At 35.9% G+C, this 23,352-nt stretch overlaps 1 protein-coding gene across 6 annotated transcripts in view; it reads right to left on the bottom strand.

The window, feature by feature from the left end:
- Window positions 1-23,352, bottom strand: part of C1H1orf185 (chromosome 1 C1orf185 homolog) — a 187,165-nt gene that overhangs the window by 42,684 nt on the left and 121,129 nt on the right. For 3 of the 6 annotated variants that reach the window (XM_060408847.1, XM_060408849.1, XM_060408855.1), the window contains one exon: window positions 3,156-3,261. In XM_060408847.1, coding sequence (XP_060264830.1) covers window positions 3,156-3,261 — 106 coding nt within the window. Of the gene's footprint in view, window positions 1-3,155; window positions 3,262-4,143; window positions 4,578-14,802; window positions 19,804-23,352 lie in introns of those variants that run through there. The other 3 variants (XM_027971648.3, XM_060408865.1, XM_060408844.1) reach the window with 2 other exon arrangements.

Here is a 23,352-nt window from a genome sequence, read left to right as displayed (position 1 = left end):
TGAGCAATTTATGAGGTAAAAATAAATAGAACATGATGGTTCAAGTTTAGCAGGGGTGCGAAAGAGAGGAGGAGATATCAAACATGCTTTCCATGTTTCGAGGAAAAACAAAACAATCCTTCCTTGGACTTTTCTGGTGGGACAGTGGATAGGAATCCGCCTGCCAATTCAGGGGACATGGGTTTGATCCCTGGTCTGGGAAGATTCCACATGCTGCAGAGCAACTAAGCCCGTGCACCACAGCTATTAAGTCCAGGCTCTAGAGCCCATAAGCTGTAACGACTGAAGCATATGTGCCTAGAGCCTGTGCTCTGCAACAAGAGTGGCAACTAGAGAAAAGCTCAAGCACAGCAACAAAGATGCTGCGCAACCAAAAATAAATAATTTCTCAAAATAGATGTTTAAAAAAAATTCTTCCTGACCTCACATTTTCTTCCAGTTTCTGCCCCTTTTAGCAACTCCTCTACATACCACTGCCCAAAAAATGCTTCTTAAGAGATTGTATGTATTTGTTTCAATTTTCTCACCTCCTGGTTTTACTCAAAAGTAAGTTTCTGAACCCACCACTCTACTAAAACTATTCAAGGCTACCAACAACTTCTTTACTGCTAAATCCAAAAATTATTTCTTTATCCTCATTTTCTCAACTTCTTAAGTTCCTTTAACATAACTGGTCATCACCTCCTTCTTAAAACTTTTTCTAATTTTGACTTCCTTGACACCAGACACCTTTCTGCTTTTCCTTCTCAGATGTTGTTGATTCTTCTTGCTCTTTTTCTAGTTTTCTAAATGTTGGTGAGTTGAAGAGAACAGTCATACAGTCTTCTCCTTCAAAAATTACTCCCTGGTTAGTCTCATCCAGTTGTATGACTTTATATACCCTCCATACAATGATAACCTAAATCTTTAGCCCTGACTTCTCTCCTGAAGTTCATACCGGTATATCCAACCGTCTATTTAACATTTTAACTTGGATGTCTCATAGGCTTTCAAATTTACATTCAAAATACAACTCCTAGTTTATCACCATTCCCTCAATTTGTCCCCCTCATTACCTCCTCATCTCAGTAAATGGCATGATTAACTCATGGTAAAAATGTAGACGTTAGCATTATCTCTGCCATTTCACTTGTCTTTCCTTGCCTCATCCAACCCATCAACAATCCATCCATCCTCCTAGCTTTACCTATAAAATTATCCCAAATCCAACTCCTTCTTTTTTTTCATATCCTCTTAGACACTTAGACAGTGTCTAAGACACTGTCATCCTTAATCTGGACTGTGCAATAGCCTCCTAACTTGCCTCTCAGATTTTATTCTTACTCCATATTAATATAGAATCAGAGAGATGTAAGAAAAATCTTTTAAAAATATGAATTAAAACGCTCGTACCTTGCTGAATGGGAGTGTAATTCCACCTTGGAGAACTGGTTAGCAGTTTCTTATAAAGCTAATCACATGATCCTGCAACTCTATTCTTAGGTATTTACCCAAGAGGACTTAAAAACATGTGTACAAAAAGATTTAGAGTAGAATGTTCATAGCAGCCATATTCCTAAGAGCTAAAAATTGGAAATGACCTAAATGTCCATTAACTGAAAAATGGAAAAGCAAACTGAGATATATTTCTACAATGAAAAGAAGGAAAAGATAAACTCAACAACATAAATGAATCTAAAAAATATTATACTAAGTGAAAAAAGCAAATGTAAAAAGTTTGTACAAAGTTCAAAATGGGTAAAATTTATCTACAGTGATAAATCAGAATAATGACCGCTTCTGGGTGGGAGGTGGGGAATAAAACCTGGAAAAGAGGATGAGAGATCCTTACAGGATGATGGAAAAGTTCTGAGTCTTCAATGGGGTTGTGATTATATGGGAATATATTTGTTGAAATTCCTCATTATATATTTAAAATCTGTATCTCAAATTGTAAGTGTTACTAAAATGTAAATCATCTATAGGTGGCACTGTAGTCTTTAAAGTGGGGATAATATTACTGAAACTTCATGGGGCTGCTATGAAGTCTAAATGAGATAAGAACATATAAAGCACTTAGAATAGTATATAGTAAACACCTGATTTTAGCTGTGATAATGATAATAATGCCATTCTCTTGCTTAAAACCTTCTGATGGCAGAAATAATAAAACCTAAATTTCATGTTCTTGCCTACAAACTTCTATGTGATTTGACCTCTGTCTACCTTTTAATGTCATCATTATTTCCCTCTCATTTGATCTATTCACACTTTCTGTGTACTGAACAATACCAAGATCATTCCCACTTGAAATTCCAGTACTTACTATCCCATTAGCATAGGGAAAAGCGCTTGCACAGGATTATCACATGTCTGGCTCCTTTTTTAAGCCAAATCTCAGATTAAATATTACTCACTGGAAGAGACATTCTTCCCACCACTTTGTTAATTTGTTTCCTCTCAGTGGCACTGCAAGTCTATGAAATAAGGACCTTATCTGACTTGTTCACAACTGTATCTTTAGTACCCTGAACAATGGCAGGCACCCAATAAATATTTGTTGAAAGAATGGATTAGTGAATAATTTCTGGTTTTCTGACTTATGCAAGTGTATATTCATTTGCTGTAATAGGAAATACTGGAAGAGTGTGTGGGAAGATTACATTTTTTAACATGAGCCAAAGCAAATACCAAACCAATTAAATAATGAAAAACACCAAATTTTAGGGGTGAAAGGAACTGAGGTATCAAGTTTCTTATTTCTATCTCTGGCAAAAGACTACACGTAGACCATACCAGAACATTCTGTCAGCTCTTTTCTTAAGTTATCTCCTAAAGGAAGAGAGTCTTTTTCTTTCAGTAACTTTTTAAATCTCTAAATTAGTAATCAAAAATTTTAAAAAATTTCTAGCCTTTTATTATAATTCAAACCCATGTCTTCTACAGAATAAAACACATCTCATTATTCCTTAAAAATTTCATGCATGAAGATTGCTACTATACTACTCGGACTATTATACTACTAGGACTTCTCTGCTCAGGCTACTTTAAACAAGTAGTTTTCTTCCCAGTCAAATTATAAAATATCATTATAGTTATCTAAGTTTAATATCATTTGAGAAAATCTTTCTTCAAATTTTTAAAAGAAAAAAGTCAGATGCTCTAATAAATCTTACCTTCTTTTGCAAATCAGGAACCACAAGGCTGATGCCAAAGCAAAGAAACCAATTCCCAAAGTAACAGCACCAGCAGCCAGAAAATAGGTTAAGTGGTTAAAAAAACCTATACAAATAAATTATAAAAGATTATTTCATGCATATATCTTCATTTTCTATGTAAAATTAAATGTCATAATATTTCAAATGGTGTTACATAGTGTAGTGTTTAAGATATTAACTAGAAGTTTGGGGGACCTGAATTCTGGTCCTGTGTAATTCTAATAAATTTCAAGATCCTGAGTTTGAGAATTACATGGGGGCTAATGAAGATTAGGCCCTAGGGCACATTTCTTTGACCCTGCTAGAATTTGAGACCTAGGCTGTTGTTGCTGTTTTATACAGCTGTTACCCCCTTTTTTCTTATCTAGTTTTTTCCCTTTCCAATCCAGCTGTAAATTTTTATGCTATTTTTCCAGCACCACTCTTTGTAGTTCTCCAACATAAGACAATTTCCATTTTAAGATTTTTATTATCAATCGCTATCAGGAGAGAGATAAGGATAGTAAAGGCCAAATATGAGGAATTTTTCAAGATCTTAGAAATCTTTAAACATTTTATCTCTATCCCAGTAAAGGGTCATAGCCAAAAGCCAAATAAAAGCAATGTAAATAATAATATATCACTGGTTTATAAGTGGAAAAGCCTATGGGAATTGGATGATATAACTCTTTCATTTTACATATGATAAAACTGAAGCCCAGGTGAGAGAAGCAAGTGAAGTTAGGTCAAGCAGCAAATTAAAGGCAGTCCTCTGTTCTTATCTATTATCATATCCCTGCTACCAAACATCTTAATACTGGTCTGTACTAAAAAGAATTAAGACTAAAGAAAGCATGATATATTTACGGTTAGGTTGGTAAAGCATTCATTAAGATTCTGAAATCTGCTACGTAAGCATAAAGCAAGGAAGGCTGTACAGAATTTGAAGGACCTTAAGACAACTTACTGAAGGAGCGCATGGCAACTCACTCCTGTATTATTGCCTGGAGAATCCTATGGATAGAGGGGACTCGCAGGCTGCAGTCCATAGGGCTGTAAAGAGTTGGACACGACTGAAGTGACTGAGTATGCACGCATGCAAGACAACTTAGGAGTATATTTGGGGTGGAGGGAAGGAGTTTAAAAGTAAAACTAATAGAAGATCTTTGTGTGTGAATGTATAAGTTCCACTATGGGAAAGACATGATAAAGACTTTGTTTTCTAAGTAATTTTCAACTTCCTAGATAGTGCCTCTCAAATCTTAGTTTTCTTTGGATTCAGAAATATCTACATTTGGGGATTCATTAATGGTGTAAAAAAGTTACATAAGACTATTTATAAAAGTGATATAATATTGGAAAAAAAAAACCACAACCCCCCCCAATACCCATATAGGGAGTCAATTAAATTATGATGGTGTTACATATGAAAAAAGTATAGATATTTTGGATCAGATACTTTGTCTGAGGGACTGTCCTGTGCATTGAGCCAAAGATATCAAATGTATTCTGAGGGGCAGAGTTACCCTCAGTTGAGAATTACAGGTATAGTGGTATAAGGAAATATCAGATAGTATTAAATGATAAAAGCAAGTAGATAAAACCCATATTAAAAAAAACTTAAAAGATACAGTTATTCTCAAATATAAGATAAATATTTCTATGGACAAAAGAAGAAAAGCTATATAGATAATAATTAGTAGCTTCAACCATAGGCATCTAAGCTCTGAGATCTGGAAGAGGAATTAACTAGAAGAAGCAAAGAAAATCAGTAAGACAATAACTAGACCAAGTCATCCTCTGGCAGAGTGAATGACTAACTCAAAAAAGGACCAAGGAAGAATCCTGGAGTTTATAAAATTAAACATTTTAAGATGGAATAAACTCTTCTTTAAACACAAAGAATTAATGAAATGAAAGGTAATACTGAGAGTCCATCCAGTTACATTAAAAAAGTGAAAAATATGATAAATTATGAGACAGAAAAGATGAAGAACACACAGCATAAAACTTGGAAAAAGTAACATAGAAACTTACATTACCATATGTAAAATAGATAGCCAATGGGAATTTGCTGTATGGCTCAAGAAACTCAAACAGGGTCTCTGTATCAACCTAGAATGGTTGGATGGGGAGGGAAATGGGAGGGAGTTTCAAAAGGGAGGGGATATATGTATACCTATGACTGATTCATGTTGAGGTATGACATAAAACAGCAAAATTCTGTAAAGCAATTATCCTTCAATAAAAAATAAATTAATTAAAAAATAAAAAATTAACAGGGGTCCCCAAAGAGAAAATAAAGAAGTAGAAGGGAAGCAATATTCAGAGATACAGCTTAAGAAGGTTTCTTCTAAAATTTTTTTTTCAATTTACACATAGTAAAATTCACTGTGTGCATGCAATTCTGTAAGTTTTGACAAATATAAAAAGTGTTTAATCACCATCACAACCCAGTTACCGAAAACTTCTCTCACCGGAAAATATTTCCTTGAACAGCCTCTTAGAGGTCAAGAACAAACTGCTGGCAACTACTGATTATTTTCCATCCTTATTCTCTATCGTTATCGGAGAAGGCAATGGCACCCAACTCCAGCAGTCTTGCCTGGAGAGTCCCATGGATCGGGGAACCTGGTAGGCTGTGGTCCATGGGGTCGCTGAGGGTCGGATATGACTGAGCCACTTCACTTTCACTTTTCACTTTAATGCATTGGAGAAGGAAATGGCACCCCACTCCAGTGTTCTTGCCTGGAGAGTCCCATGGATGGAGGAGCCTGGTGGGCTGCCGTCTATGGGGTCGCACAGAGTCGGACACAACTGAAGCGATGCAGCAGCAGCAGCAGCAGTATTCTCTATCGTTATACTTTTGCCTTTTCCAGAATTTCATATAAACTGAAATAGTCGAGCTTTTTAAACTTAGCATAATGTACTCGAGGGGCTTCCATGTAGCTTGCTGCTGCTAAGTCACTTCAGTCGTGTCCGACTCTGTGCGACCCCATAGACGGCACCCACCAGGCTCCCCCATCCCTGGGATTCTCCAGGCAAGAACACTGGAGTGGGTTGCCATTTCCTTCTCCAATGCATGAAAGTGAAAAGTGAAAGTGAAGTCGCTCAGTCATATCTGACCCTCAGCGACCCCATGGACCACAGCCTACCAGGTTCCTCCATCCATGGGATTTTCCATGCAAGAGCACTTGGAGTGGGTTGCCATTGCCTTCTCCTCCATGTGGCTTAGACAGTAAAAAATCTGCCTACTATCCAGGAGACCTGTGTTCGATTCCTGGGTGGGGAAGATCCCCTGGAGAGGGAAATGACAACCCACTCCAGTGCTTTTGCCTAGAAAATACTATGCACAGAGGAGCTTAGTGGGCTACATACAGTGCATGGGGTCTCAAGAGTGGAATATGACTTAGGATCTAAACCACCACCCCTGCATTCGAGATTCATCCATGTTGTGGCATGTATCAGTAGTTTCTTTTTATTTCTGACTAACGTTCCATCTTAGCATCATTCCTTCCAAAGAACACCCAGGACTGATCTCCTTTAGAATGGACTGGTTGGATCTCCTTGCAGTCCAAGGGACTCTCAAGAGTCTTCTCCAACACCACAGTTCAAAAGCATCAATTCTTCAGCACTCAGCTTTCTTCACAGTCCATTTCTCACATCCATACATGACCACTGGAAAAACCATAGCCTTGACTAGACGGACCTTTGTTGGCAAAGTAATGTCTCTGCTTTATAATATGCTATCCAGGTTGATCATAACATTCCTTCCAAGGAGTAAGCGTCTTTTAATTTCATGACTGCAATCACCATCTGCAGTGATTTTGGAGCCCCCCAAAATAAAGTCTGACATTGTTTCCACTGTTTCCCCATCTATTTCCCATGAAGTGAGTGGACCAGATGCCATGATCTTAGTTTACTGAATGTTGAGTTTTAAGCCAAATTTTTCACTCTCCTCTTTCACTTTCATCAAGAGGCTTTTTAGCTCCTCTTCACTTTCTGCCATCAGGGTGTTCTTTGGAAGGAATGATGCTAAAGCTGAAACTCCAGTACTTTGGCCACCTCATGCGAAGAGTTGACTCATTGGAAAAGACTCTGATGCTGGGAGGAAGTGGGGGCAGGAGGAGAAGGGGATGACAGAAGATGAGATGGCTGGATGGCATCACCGACTCGATGGACATGAGTTTTAGTGAACTCTGGGAGTTGGTGATAGACAGGGAGGCCTGGCGTGCTGCAATTCATGGGGTCACAAAGAGTTGGACACGACTGAGCGACTGAACTGAACTGAACTGAACTGAACATTCTATTTTATAGATGGGCCACAGTATATTCCCCAGCAGAGAGACATCTGGTTGTTTCCAGTTCAGGGTTGTTAGGAATAAGGCATACTATATACTTGCATACAGGTGCTTGTCTGAACATAAATTTTGAATTCAGTAGCAAGTATATATTCAAATTTATAAGAAACTATGAGATTGCTTTCCAAAGTGGTCATTCTGCTCTGCTTTCCTACCGCGTTATACAACAATTTCACATGCTCAGTATCATTGCAACCACTTGGTATTGTCAGTTTCATTTCAGCCATTCTAATAGATACACAATGGTATCCTACTATGGTTTTAATTTGCATTTCCTTAGTCAGTTATGCTGAACATCCTTCCACATACTTATTTGCCATTCATATCTTCTTCAGTGAAGTTTTTGTTCAAATCTTGGCAGATTTTTAGAATTCTTTATGTATTTTGGATACAAGTTATTGGTCAGATGTGTGGTTTGCAAATATCTTCTCCCAGCTGTGTACTGTCTTTTCAATTCTCTTAATAGTGTTTTTCACAAAGCAAAACTTAAATTTTAGTGAAACCAATTTATCAATTTTTTTTATGACTTGTGCTATGGGTCCTTCTCTAAGAGCACAGTATCTAATCCAGGTAACAAAGTTTTTCTTCTATGTTTTCCTATAAAATATTTTCAGTTTTATGTTTTACATTTAATTTCTGATTCATTTTGAATTAATTTTTGCATAAGGTGTGAAATAGGGGTCAAGGTCTTTTTTTTTTTTTTTTGCATATGCATATCCAGTGGTTTCAACACCATTTGTTGAAGACTACTCTTTCTTCATAGAGTTGCTGTTGTACACTTGAAAAAGTCAATTAGCTATATTAGTGTTAGTCTATTTCTGGACTCTATTCTGTCCCCCTGATATATTCCCTTTCATGAATAACAACAGTAATAACAACATATTACTTATAGAGCAAATATATATAACAGTATTTGGCACTACTCAAAGTGTTTATATTAACTCATTTAATTCTCACAACATCTCTATTTCCCCACTTTGGAGATAAGGAAACAGATGAGGCAAAAATGAGGTTAAGTAACTTGCTCAAAAGGCATACAATCAATAAGCAAGGGAACAATAGTAATTTTAAAAATTGCTAAGGTCCTTCCTTATCTAATAGAGACAATGAGTATCTTTAGATTTTATTAGAAAACAGTTAAGTATGAATACTAAATATTAAAGTGTATCACAAAAGAGAATATCTAAATGACCAATAAATATATGAAAACTTCACTAATAATCACAGAAGTGCAAATTAAACCACAGTGAGTTAATATGACAACTTGATGCCTAAAATGAAAAAGAGAGAAAATATCAAATGTTGTCAAGGAGGCAGAGTAACCTGAATTCTCATTCACTGTTGGTGGGAGCGTAATTTTATATAATGCTTTGAAAAAGTGTTTATGTCACTATTATTAAAGCTGAACATATACATACCCTATGATGCAGCAAATCTCAGACACATACCAAACTGAAGTACATATATATTTTCACAAAATTATATACTAGAATGTTGATAGCATCACTTTTGTGTCTATATGTTGACAGAGACACAAACTGGAAACTACGCAAAGGCCCATCAATAGTTAATGGATAAATTTTAAAAGTTTAATTGATTTAAGGAAATAAAATACATACCAATGGGAAAGAGTAGACTACAACTATGCAGAACAAAGTGGATAATTTCATAAATAATGTTGAGCAAAAGAGGCAAAGACAGACATCAGAAGGAGTTCAGGAATGCTAGTAATTAACGTTCTGTTTCTTGAACTGGGCGCTGATTATATAGGTGTGTTCAGTGAAAATTCAAGCTTAACACTTATGAATAAATTAGGTATATATGTATCAGCATGAACAGAACTGGAAAACCTAGTGTTCAGTGAATAAGGCAATTTCCATAAATTTATATTCAATTGTAACAATCATATGGATTCCATTTATGTACGTCAAATATACTTTTTTTTAAAGTGTGATATAAACTTTAAAATATATCATATTAATTGCATCTGGGACTGTGGATTGAATATAAACTTAAGAATTTATCTGTAGATTTCTTTAAAAGATTAAAGATTTGAAGTTTACATAATCAAAAAATTTTTATTTAGTAGAAAATTACATGAATGTTTGTTATTTTTTGTGCCTTTCTTTTTACTTTCCTGGTTATCTCAAATGTAAAAAATATAAACAATGACCTCAATTTTGTGAAGAAAAAAAAAAAGGAGAGGAAAAAGGGAGAAACATACTTGTATAAGGAAAATAATCAATACTGGCTAATACTGGCTACTTCTGGGGTAAGGGCTTAGTTATAATTTTCTACTCTAGACTTTTCTGTACATTTAGATTTTCTACCATGAATATCTTAGAAAAATCAGGAACAAAATTTTTAATGTTCATATGAGATTCTTGATTCCTTTGCTTGGATAGTACAAGTCTCCTTGTAGCACTTTCTCTATTGTTATCACTGTTTTATAACCTACTTAGTAGCTTTCTCCTACTGAAGAGCTCTACCCTCCTTTTTATCATTTTTGTAATTAGTAAAACACCATTCTAGTCCTTGGTGTCAGTGAGCCATTTACATCTCAAGAGGAATTCCAATGAGGTATAAAGAATATAAAAGTTACCCAAATCAATTTACCAACAGAAAGACAAATTACATATTTTCTAATACCTCCAAGTCACAGTTTATCTGTAAAACAATCTGTAAAATGAAAAGTCTTGATTCTGTTATTCTTAAAATCCCCTCTCGCTTTGAAGATTTAGTCAATATATAGTTTTAAGAAACACCATATATAAAGGTTGTAGTTTTACTTCTTGACTCTGTCCTTAAGTATGCTATCTAATGACTCTTCATATACAACAGTCACTTTATTACACCACCTTATGTCTTCATCTTAATAATTAATAAAATAAATAATGCTCTTTATTTATTAGTTTACTGTCTAATGTCAAGATAAGTCTTTTTCACTGGTATTCTATGAGTTTAGAATAATGGCTGGTTACTCACAGATGATTGACTATTCAATGAATAAATGATAGGCACTGTGCTAGATGCTAGTACAAAAATTGTAATATGGGTATGTGGGATTTTTTTTTTTCTTATTTTGGTTGTTCCAAGTGGCATGCAAGATCTTAGTTTCCTGACCAGGGTCTGAACCCATGTACCCTGAAGTGGAAGCATGAAGTCTCAACCACTGGATGACCAGGGAAGTCCTTAGGTATGTTGTTTAGTAGGAAGGTCATACATGTGAAAAAGAATTAGTGCAATTAAAAGGTATTATAGGCATTATAGTGGAAGAAATAAATACAAAATACAGATACAGAAAGATCTATAAAAAGATACGAGAAAAAAATTTTGAAAGTTACATAGTCTAATGAAACATGCTTTGAAAACTTTCCACTGCCAAGTCCTTGACAAGAGTTGGTGATTCAAAGATAAGTAACACATGGTCATAGACTTTAAAATCTGAAGGGTACAACATTTAAATAGAATATTCATTATAATATTCTAATTGTTATGATAATAACATCTTGACAGCACAATATCATGTGAAATGCCAGGCTGGAGGAAGCACAAGCTGGAATCAAGATTGCCAAGAGAAATATCAGTAATCTTCCATATGCAAATGATACCACCCTTATGGCAGAAAGTGAAGAGGAAGGTGAAAAAGGAGAGTGAAAAAGCTGGCTTAAAACTCAACATTCAAAAAATGAAGATCATGGCATTTGGTCCCATCACTTCATGGTAAATCAATGGGGAAACATTGTAAACAGTGACAGACTTTATCTTCTTGGGCTCCAAAATTACTGTAGATGGTGACTGCAGCTGTGAAACTGAAAGATGCTTGCTCCCTGGAAGAAAAGCTATGACCATCCTAGACAGCATATTAAAAAACAGACATTACTTTGCAGACAAAGGCCCATCTAGTCAGAGCTATGGTTTTTCCAGTAGTCATGTATGGATGTGAGAGTTAGACCATAAAGAAGGCTGAGTGCCAAAGAACTGATGCTTTCAAATTGTGGTATTGGAGAAGACTCTTCAGAATCCCTTAGACTCCAAGGAGTTCAGTCAGTCCTAAAGGAAATCAACCTTGAATATTCATTGGGATGACTGATATTGAAACTGAAGCTCCAATGCTTTGGCCACGTGATATGAAGAGTTCACTCATTAGAAAAGGCCCTGATGCTGTGAAAGACTGAAGGCAGGAGGAGAAGGGGACAACAGAGGACGAGATGGTTGGATGGTATCACCAATTCAGGGGACATGAGTTTGAGCACGCTCTGGGAGATGGTGAAGGACAGGAAAGCCCAGCATGTTGCAGTCCATGGGGCTGCAAAGAGTCGGACACGACTCAGCGACTGAACAACAAGAAGACAACTGAGGCAGTTTGACCAAGTGCTGGAACAGTTTCTAAGGGAACACCAGAGCTGAATCTTACAGAATGAGTAAGAGATAAATTTCCAGATATTATCTTAAACTGGGGTATGATTCTTTCATCTTACGGTAAACAAAACTCTCTCAATGTACATTAAGCTATAGCTTACAATTGATCCTTTCTTTTTTTAAAAAAAAAAAAAAATCATTTTCAGCCAAAACTCTTAAAATGAGAATTTCTACTTCACAAGTTCTATTTCCAAGGTCATTAATAACTTCATGAACACAAAATTGAAAGGTCACTATTGACCATTCTCACTCTCTTACCTGGGCATAAGTAACCTAAATTCACTTGGTTTTCTTCCCTTTTCTTTGTTTATAATTTAATTGCCTTTACAGGTCCCTCTTCCTCAACTTCCTCAGTCCATCTATCCTTCCAGAGAAAGATCTAGCTGTATCCTTTCACATATGTAAATAGGGCTATACATAGATATATAAAGAATGTAGACACATACAGACATTAGATGCAGATGTAACATATCTGTATCTATGTCTAATATCTTTAATCAGAATTACTATACCTTTGTGCCAGGAGTATTTTCAAATTATATTTTGCAGTGATTCCAGAATTGAATGTTCAATTTTATTTTTTGAGTATTCACAAATTACCTCTTTATTATACTCTTTTAGGGTTTCAGATTTCAGTCTGAGATTTACTGCAATTCAACAAATGCCTATTGAAAACCCATATGTGTGAGATATTGTTTGAGGCACCAAGTGAGGGATAAAAGGTCACTGAAGTAAGAATGAATCTTCATCCTGAGGTTTAAAATTTTATAATGAAATTATTAGTAAGCCTCATATGCACCTGGCATAAAAAGCTGATCACACCAATTTTTTAGTTGTTGGCTGCTCTGACTGAATAGAAACTGACTAGATCTGTGAACTCAGAAGAGTTATTTATGCTGATTGGATTTTAACATTATTATTTGAAAAACGGGAGTCATATTATCTGTCTCAGAGAATATGAATAAGGAATAAACAAGATAATGTTGCAAGGAATTACTAACATAGTAAAGAAGATATCTCAAACAGTGTGTGTATACCAGACCATAAAGCAAGACTCAACAAGTTTTATAGAATCATTATACACACCACACTCTCTGACAATTAATTTTAAATTAGTAACCTAATTTAAAACCAAGTGTCATCGTTGATCTAATTGACATTTACAGAACACTAAACCCAAATAAAATGAAACACAACATATCAGGATTTGTGGGATGCCAATAAAGCAATATGTAGGGGAAAATCAATACTGAAAAACTGTAATAGTAGGGGAAAATGTGAAACACCCTTAAAAACTAAAATAAGGAAATTAAGCCCAATTAATTTTAAATTAGTAACCTAACACATACTCTAAGAAAAGTTCCCATACTTGGAAAATTTTAAATCACACTGTAATAACTATGTATTAAAGAAGAAATCAATGGAAATTTGGAAATACATAATACTAATCAGTAATGAAGCACTATATATAAATACTGGTCTCATCACTTCATGGCAAATAGATGGGGAAACAACATAAACACTGACAGAATTTATTTTCTTGGGCTCCAAAATCACTGCAGATGGTGACTGCAGCCATGAAATTAAAAGATGCTTGCTCCTTGGAAGAAAAGTTATGACCAACCTAGATAGCATATTAAAAAGCAGAGATATTACTTTGCCAACAAAGGTCCGTCTAGTCAAAGCTATGGTTTTTCCAGTAGTTGTGTATGGATGTGAGAGTTGGACTATAAAGAAAGCTGGGTGCCGAAGAATTGATGCTTTTGAATTGTGGTGTTGGAGAAGACTCTTGAGCCTTTGGACTGCAAGGAGATCCAATCAGTCAATCCTGAAGGAAAACAGTCCTGAATATTCACTGGAAGGACTGATGCTAAAGCTGAAGCTCCAATACTTTGGCCACCTGATGTGAGTAACTGACCCACTGGAAAAGACCCTGATGCTGGGAAAGATTGAAGGCAGGAGGAGAAGGGGATGACAGACAATGAGATGGTTGGATGGCATCACCAACTCAATGGACATGAGTTTGAGTAAGCTCCGGGGATTGATGATGGACAGGGAAGCCTGGCATGCTGCAGTCCATGGGGTGGCAAAGTCAGACACGACTGAGTGACTGAACTGAACTTAAATATAAATGCTTGCAGCAACAAAGCTGATGACCAATTCCAGGAAAATACATGGCCCTAAATGCTATGTTAGGAAAAAAAGGTGAAAAATAATGAACTTAGCATTCAAATTACCAGTTGAAAAAGACCAGAAAAGTAAGCCTAAATAATGCAGAGGAAGGAAATAAAAAAGAACAGAAATTAGTGAAAAAAATTAAGATTTTAGGAAAAGACTAATAAGATTACGAAATGTAACTAAATTTTTTTAAAAGGTGGCACAAGTAAACAATTTCAAAAATGAAGAAAGAATATAATTACAGTTATAGCAGAGATTAAAATAAAATACTTTCAACAAATTTATGCTAGTATATTCTAAAACTTACCCTAAATTATATATACCTATAAAGTGACTTACAAAAAATGACTCAAGAAGTAATAGAAAACCTAAATGAACATGTATCCATTAAACTGAATCAGCAGTTACAAAATTTCCCCCAAAGAAAAGAGCAGGCCCCAATAACTATAATTTCTACTGTATACCCATGATACAAATATTTCTTATCTTATACAAGCTCTTCCAGAAAACAGAAAGAGATTTCTGGCTGTTTGTCCAAATGTATTTTCTTCTTCCCATGTAAAAACTAGATTACATGTCCCAGCTTCCCATACCATTAGGTGAAGCCATGTGACTGAGTTCTAACCAATGGAATTCAAATGATGTCATAAAAACCTCCCACGTACCTTTCTCCATAATCTTTCTTCCTTTAGGCTTGGCTGAGATGAAGATGATCCCAAGGAAACTTTAGAAACCAAGTATCATCATTGATCTAGCTGACATTTACAGAACACTCAACACAAATAAAATGAAATGCAACATATCAGGATTTGTGAGATGCCAATAAAGCAATATGTAGGGGCAAATCAATATTAAAAAACTGTAATATTAGGGGAAAATGTGAAACACCCCTAAAACCTAAGTAAATTAAGCCCAAAGAAAACAGAAGAAAAGAATTTTAAAAAGCCAAATGGAAACCAATGAAATAGAAAACAGAAAAACAATACAGAAAATCACTGAAACAAAAAGATGGTTCTTTGACATCTATATAATTGATAAACTAGCTAGACTGACTAATAAGAAAAAAGACACAAATTATTAGTATCAGAAACAAGAGAGGTGACATTACTACAGATTCTATAGCTATTAAAAGAATAATAAGGCAATATTATGAATAATTTTATATTAATAAATTTAACAACTTAAAAAATTCCTTAAAAGATATGTTTTCAAAGTTCAATCAGGAAGAAACAGATAACATAGATAGACAAATATCTTTTCAAGAAACTGAAATTGTAGTTAAAATTCTTACAAAGAAAGCTCCATGTCCAGGTGCTTCACTGGTAAATTCTACCAAACACTGAAGGGGAAAAAAACACTACTAATTCTTCAGAACTGCTTCAAAAATTTGAAGAGAATTCGTTTTGATTCATCCTATGAGGCTATACAAAAACTAGGAATGAAAGACAGACAGAGAGAAAGAGAAATAGAGGAAGTCACAAACTGAACATATATGTAAATGTACCTATAAACAAGGAAAATTCTAAACAATATTTTAGCAAATTAAATTCAACATTATACTAAAAAGGTGATGAAGTGGAGTCTATCCCAAGAAAATAGGGTTGGGTTACATTTAAAAAATCAATGCAACTTACCATATTAACAAATTAGAAAAGAAAATTCATGTGATCAATAAGGATCTATGTCAATAGACATGAAAATTTTTGAGATTTATTCCTGATTTAAAAAAAAAGATTTCAGAAACTAGGCAAAAGGGTATCTCTCGTTATCAGGTACCCCAAGCTGATAAAGGTCATTTATTTTAAAAATCAGACTTAATAGTGAAAGAATGAATGCTTTCCTCCTAAAATCAGTAAAAGGATGTCCACTCTTACAACTACTATTGAACACTGCAATGAAGGTTCTAGCCAGTGCAAGCAGGCATGAAAAAGGAAAAAGTCATCTAGATCAAGAAGGGAAAAAATAAGTGTTTTCAGTGTTTTGGTCTGAATGTTTTTGTGCTGCTCAAATGCATATGTTGAAATCCTAATGCCTAATGTGATAGTTTTAAGTGGTGAGATCTCCAAGATCTGCATGGGTCATGAGAGTGGAGGCCTTGTGAAGGGATTAGTGCTCTTAAGAAAAAGATCCCACAGAGCTCCCTAGCCCCTTCCGCCATTTGAGGACACAGCAAGAAGCCAGAAGAGGGCTCTCACTAGACACAAAACTTGATCGTTTAAGCACCCTGATCTCAAATTTACAGCTTCTAGAACCGTGTGAAATAAAATTCTGTTGTTTATACATCCAGATTGTGGTATTATGCCATAGCAGCTTGAATTGGCTAAGGCATACAGGGACCATTATCATATACGTAGAAAATCCTGGACAATTTTATATAAACCAGTAAAACAATTAAGTGAGTTTAATAAGACTGCAGAATATAAGGACAATACTTAAAAATCAACTGTTTTCTGGAACTGTAAAACTCCTAGAAGAAAACAGAAAAAAATATTTCATGGATCAGCCTTGGCAATTATTTCATGAATATGACACCAAAAGCATAGATAACAAAAGCAAAAACTGACAAATGGTACTGTATCAAACTACAAAGGTTCTGCACAGCAAAGAAAACAACAGAGTGAAAAGGCAACAGAGAATGGAAAAAATATTTGCAAACCATAAGAGGTTAATTTCCAAAATATAAAAGCTAACACTCAGTGGCAAAAGAACTAAGAACCCACCTTAAAATGGGCTAAAGACTTGAACAGACATTTCTCCAAAGAAAACACAGAAATGGCCAATAGGCATATGAAAAGATGTTCAACGTTTCTAACCATTAGGGATCTGCAAATCAAAACCACAATGAGATATAATCTCACACTTGTTAGAATGGTTATTTTCAACAACAACATAAAAGAGGATGCAGAGAAATTGGGAGTTCTTGTGCACAGTTGCTTAAAATGCAAAATGGTGCAGCTGCTATGGAAAACAGAATGGACATTCTTCAAAATATTAAAATCAGAATTACCATATGATTCAACAATCTCATTTTTGGGTATTTATCAAGAAGAAATGAAAATAAGATCTCAAAGAGGTATTAGTACTCTAAAGCTCAGTAATAGCTAAAATTGGATAAAACCTAAATGTCTATCAATGTATGAATAGATAAAGAAAATGAAGCATATGCATACACACACACACACACACAATGGAATGTTATTCGGCCTTTAAAAAGAAGGAAATCCTGCAAAATATCACAACATGGATGAACCTGAAGGACATTAGCCTAAGTTAAATAAATTAATCATATTAAGACAAATACTATGTGATTCCTCTTATATATATTAGGTATATAAAACAATCCTACTCATAGAATCAAAGAACAGAATGGTGGTTGCCAGGGGCTGGAGGAAGGAAGGCAATGGTGAGTTGCTAATCAATGGGCATAAAATCTTAACTATGCAAGATGGATAAGTTCTAGAGATCTGCTGTAAAACATTGTGCTTATAGAAAATAGTACTGTATTACACACTTAAAAATTTGAGAGGATAAATGTCATGTTAAGTATTCTTACCACAATAAAATACAATTTTTTAAAAAAGTAGAAAAAAGTCTTTCTATATACCATTAAAAACAATTGGACATTGAAATGTTCAAAAATTACCATTTGTAACAGCATAAAAGTATGAAAAGCTGTTTCACAACTTAATATGAAAAGTTATGCCCGACTCTGTTGTAACCCCATGGACTGTAACCTGCCAGGATCTTCTGTCCATGGGATAGCCCAGGCAAGAATATTGGAGTGGGTTTCTATTTCCTTCTCCAGGGGATCTCCCTGACCCAGGACTCCAATCTGCATCTCCTGCATTGGTAGGTGGATTCTTGACCACTGAGCCACCTGGGAAGACTAAAAATATGAAATATTTAGGCACAAATCTGATAAAAGATGTGAAAAACCTGTGCCTAGGCAACTACAAAATATTGCTAAGAGGAATTAAGGATGATCTAAATAGATAGAGACACATACCTTGCTCATGAGTTGAAAGACATACTACTGTTTTGACATTGAGAAACCCACACCCTGCAACTAGAGTAACTCCCACTTGCCGCAATGAGAGAAAAGCCCAAGCAGCAAAGCCTGTGCGTCAGTGAAGACCCAGCACAACCGAAAATAAAGGGGGGAAAAAAAAAACAGATTGACAAATCAAATCTTATTTTCTTTTTAAAAATTATTTATTACTTTTGGCTGCAGTGGGTCTTTGCTGTGGCCCATGGGCTCTTTTTTTTTTATGTGTGTAGGCTTTCTCTAGTTGTGATTAACCAGAGGTGACTCTCTAGTTGTGGTATGCAGGCTTCTCATTACTGTGGCTTCTCTTGTTGTGAAGCATGGTCTCTAGGGAGCACAAACTTCAGTAGTTGCGATGCATGTGCTCAGTAGTTGCAGAGTACAGGCTTAGTAGTTGTGGTTCACGGGTTTAGTTGCCCCACAGTATGTGGGATCTTAGTTTCCAGACCAGGGATCAAACCTGTGTTCTCTGCTTTGGCAGGTGGATTCTTAATCACTGGACCATCGTGAAAGTCCTAAAAATCAAATTTTAAAACACATACTCTTCAAAAGACACTACTAATAGAATGAAAATTCAATCTGCAGACTGGAAGAAAATCTCAGCAAAGCATATACTAACTTAGATCTGGCATCTAAAACTGAAGGATTGGGATTCACAAATATATTACAGGACAGCTAAAATTAAAGACTGACCATACCAAAGTCTGGCAAGAATATGGAGAAATTAGAACTCTTGTACTCTGTTGATGGGAATGAACAATGGCACAATCACTTTGGAAAATAGTTTGACAGTTTCATGAAAAGTTAAACATATGCCTACCATGTGACTCAGCCATTCTATTTCTATATATTTACCCAAGAGAAAAGGAAATATACATCCATACAATTTTCATAGCAGCTTTATTTGTAATAGGCAAAACCTGTGTGTTGCCTAGAATTCTAAGATCTTTCCAAGATTCCTGGCCCCTGGTATACATGCACCTACCTTCACCCAGGTATTTTAAAAGGAATAATCTGGGTACTACTTTGAAATGATTGCACAGATTTATTAAGGCCCCAAATTAGCTGAATTTAAGATAGTAAGATGATCTGAGTGGGTCTGACTTAATCACTTGAGCCCTTTAAATCTGGGTCTAGAGGTCAGACTGGTAAAGTCTTGAGCCCTTTGAATCTGGGTCTAGAGGTCAGCCTGGTAAAGTCAGGGATTTGAAGCATGAGGGGGATTCATGTATAAAAAGTTCCCTGCTCCTGGTCAGAAGGTAGAGGTAGCCTCATGGCAAAGAATGCAGAAAGCCTATGGCAGCTGAGAGCAGTCCCTAACTGAAGCCAGCAAGAAAAAGGGGGCCTTGGTTCTACAACCAGAAGAAGCTAAATTTAGTCAACAACCAAAATGAGCTTGGATGTGGATTTTTTTCCCCAGTGCCACCAGAAAGAAATGCAGCCTGGCTGACACCTTGATTTCAGCCTTATAATACTGTAAGCAGATCAATCTGACCACGGTGTGCCTTACTTATGTAGGGACTTACACCCTACATAACTAAAAACTAACAAATGGGTGGCTTAGATTGTAGTAGCTTGTTATGCACCAATAGAAAACTACTACAAACCAGAAACAACTCAAGCGACCATCAACATATTGTAATATATTCATACAATGTAAACTTCTCATCAATAAAGAGAAATAAACTATTGATACATACAATATGAATACATTTTAAAATTCTGCTGAAAGCCAAAAAAAAAAAAAAGCATACTGTATGATCTCATTTTCATAAAACTCTAAAAAATGCAAACTAGTCTACAGTGACAGAAAGAAGATGAGTGATTGCTTAGAGATAGGGGACAGGGAAGGATGGGAAGGTTTACATAGAAGACTTCCCTGGTGGTACAGTGGATAAAAATCTGCCTGCCAATGCAGGGGACACAGGTTCAATTCCTGGTCCAGGAAGATTCCACATACTGCCAGGCACCTAAACCTGTGTGTCACAAATACTGAGCCCGTGCTCTACAGCCCACTTGCTGCAGCTACTGAGCCTGTGGGCCATGACTACTGAAGCCCGCATGCCCTAGAACCTGTGCTCTGGCCTCAAAATAGCACACTGAGAAGCCTGCACACCACAATGAAGAGTAGCTCCCACTTGCCACAATTTTAAGTTTTATAGCCAGCTCATTCTGAAGGCTTTATCTGGACATGATATTAAAAATCAGATGGGCAGAAATTATAAGCAAGTCTTTGATGATTGTGGAGAGAGAAATGGCAACCCACTTCACTATTTTTGCTGGAGAACCCCATGGACAGAGGAGCCTGGCAGGCTGCAGTCCATGAGGGCCACAAAACAGTCAGACATGACTTAGCCACTGAACAACTTCAATGACTGAGGCCAAACTATAACAATTCTTTCAGAAAAAATGTCCAGGCCCAAATAATCTAGTCCAAGATCAATAACAAGAAAATAGTAGCAAACAAACAAAAAACACAAATAAAAACACACAATTCTGTCATCATTGCAGATACTCTTGGGACTCATCTGTTTTTGAAGATGGGCAAGTCCTAGAGAGAAAGGTACCAGACTTCAAAGCAGAAATTCTGAGCTAAATTCTGATTCAGCCTCATGGTATCAACCTCCGCAGTGGAGTAGAGGGGAAGGATGGAAAGATTATATTAGCTAATAAAACGAAAAACATATTTTCTGACTTACTTCACTTAGGATGATATTCTCTAGGTCCATCCATGGTACTGTAAATGGCAATATTCTTTTGTATGTTGATCAACACACATATATGTACTAACACATATATAGCACACATATATGTATTACCATGTATACTTATATCACTTCTTAAACCAATTATCTGTTGATGGGCACTTAGGTTGTTTCCATGTTTCGGCTATTTTATAGAGTGCTGTTATAAACACTGGGATGCATGAATCTTTTTGAACTAGAGTTTTAACCTTTTCAGGATATATGCCCGGGAGTGAGATCAATGGATCTTTTAGCTTTTAAGGAAATTCCACACCATTTTCTATAGTGGTTGTACCAATTTACATTCCCATCAACAGTCAAGATTCCCTTTTCTCCATACCCTTTCCAGCTTTTATCATTTGCAGACTTTTTGATGATAGCCATTCTGACAGATGGAAGGTGATACCTCTTTGTGGTTTTGATTTTCATCTCTCTAATAATTAGTGATTATTAGAGCATCTTTTCATGTGCCTGTTGGCCACTGGTATGTCTTCTTTGGAGAGATGTCTATTTAGGTCTTCTGCCTGTATTTCACTTGGGTTATTGAGTTGAATGAGCTGTTTGCTAATTTGGATATTAACCCCCTGTTTACCATATCATTTGTGAATATCTTTTCCCATTCTGTAGGTTGTTTTTGATTTGTTGTTTCCTTTGCCAAATTGCCAAATTTCTTTTCCAAAGATTGCTTCCTTTTAAATTTTATTAGGTCACATTTGCTTATTTTTTTTAAATTTATTTTGCCTCGGGACACTGACATAAGACAATATTGCTATGATTTATGTCAGAGAATGTATTGCCTATGTTCTCTTCTAGTTTATGATGTCATGTACTGTATTTTAAGTCCTTAAGACACTCTGACTTTATTTTTGTGTACAGTGTAAGGGAGTGTTTGAACTTAGTGCTGATTTACACGTGGTTGTCGAGCTTGCCCAACACCACTGAACAAACTTTCTTTTCACCATTGTATAGTCTTGCCTCCTTTGTCACAGACTGACTGTAAGTGTGTGACTTTATTTTGGGGCTCTCTATTCTGTTCCATTAAGCTAAATGTATGTTTGTGGGCCACTACCACACTGTTTCACTCTGCAGCTTTGTAGTATTAAGTGTGAAAGGGTTATGCCTCCAGCTTAGTTCTTTTTCCTCAGGATTGCTGTGGCAATTCCGGGTCTTTTGTGGTTCCATATAAATTTTAGGAATATTTGTTCTGGTTCTGTGAAAAAATGTCATAGGTATTTTGATAGAGATCACATAAAATTTGTAGATAGCTTTGAGAAGTATGATCATTTTAACAATACAATCAATGAGCATGGCTATCTTTCCATTTCTTTGAATAACTTTCAGTTTCCCTTATCATTGTTTGATAGTTTTTAATATGTAGGTCTTTCACCACCTTGACAAAGTTTCTTCCTAGGTTTTTTTAATTTAAAATGGAATTGATTCTCTGCTTTCTTTGTCTGGTATTTCATTGTTAGTGTAAAGATATGCCACAATTTCTGTATATTATTATTATACCCTGCTACCTTGATGAATTCATTTATTGGTTGTAAAGGATTTTGTGGGGAGACTTCAGGGTCCTCTCTATAGAATACCATGTCATCTGCAAACAGCGACAGTGTTACCTCTTACCTTCCAATTTGGATACCTTTTATTTCTTTTTCTTGTCTGATTTCTGTGGCTAGGACTTCTAATACTATGTTGAATAGAAGTGGCAAGAGGGTAAGAGTAGACATTCTTGTCTTGTTTCTGTCTTTAAAGGAAAGCTTTTCAGTTTTGAGTATCACGTTGGCTGTGCGGTTGGCATAAATGACTTTTATTATGTTGATGTATCATGCGAAGAGTTCACTCATTGGAAAAGACTCTGATGCTGGGAGGGATTGGAGGCAGGAGGAGAAGGCGATGACAGAGGATGAGATGGCTGGATGGCATCACCAACTCGATGGATGTGAGTCTGAGTGAACTCTGGGAGTTGGTGATGGACAGGGAGGCCTGGCGTGCTGCAATTCATGGGGTCACAAAGAGTCGGACACGATTGAGTGACTGAACTGAACTGAACTGATTCACTCTACACCTCTTCTGTAAGAGTTTTTATCATCAACGAATGTTGAATTTTGTCAAATGCTTCTTCTTTTCCTATTGAGATGATCATGTAGGTTTTGTCTTTCCTTTTGTTAGTGTAGTGCATCATACCAATTAATTTGTGTATGTTGAACCATCCTTGAGACCCAGGAATGAATCCAACTTGATCACGGTGTATGATCCTTTTTGTGTATTGTTGGATTTGGTTTGCTAACATTTTTGTGGAGAAATTTTGCATCTATATTCATCAAAAATACTAGATTTTAACTTTCTTTTTTGTAGTGTCTTTGTCTAGTTTTGCTACCAGGGTGATGGTGGCTTCATGGAGTGAATTTGGGAGTGTTCCCTCC

This window comes from Ovis aries, chromosome 1 (genome assembly GCF_016772045.2).
Source record: "Ovis aries strain OAR_USU_Benz2616 breed Rambouillet chromosome 1, ARS-UI_Ramb_v3.0, whole genome shotgun sequence".
NCBI classification, from domain to species: domain Eukaryota; kingdom Metazoa; phylum Chordata; class Mammalia; order Artiodactyla; family Bovidae; genus Ovis; species Ovis aries.
Note: the sequence above shows the minus strand (reverse complement) of the source record. Positions and strands in the feature narration are given on the sequence as shown.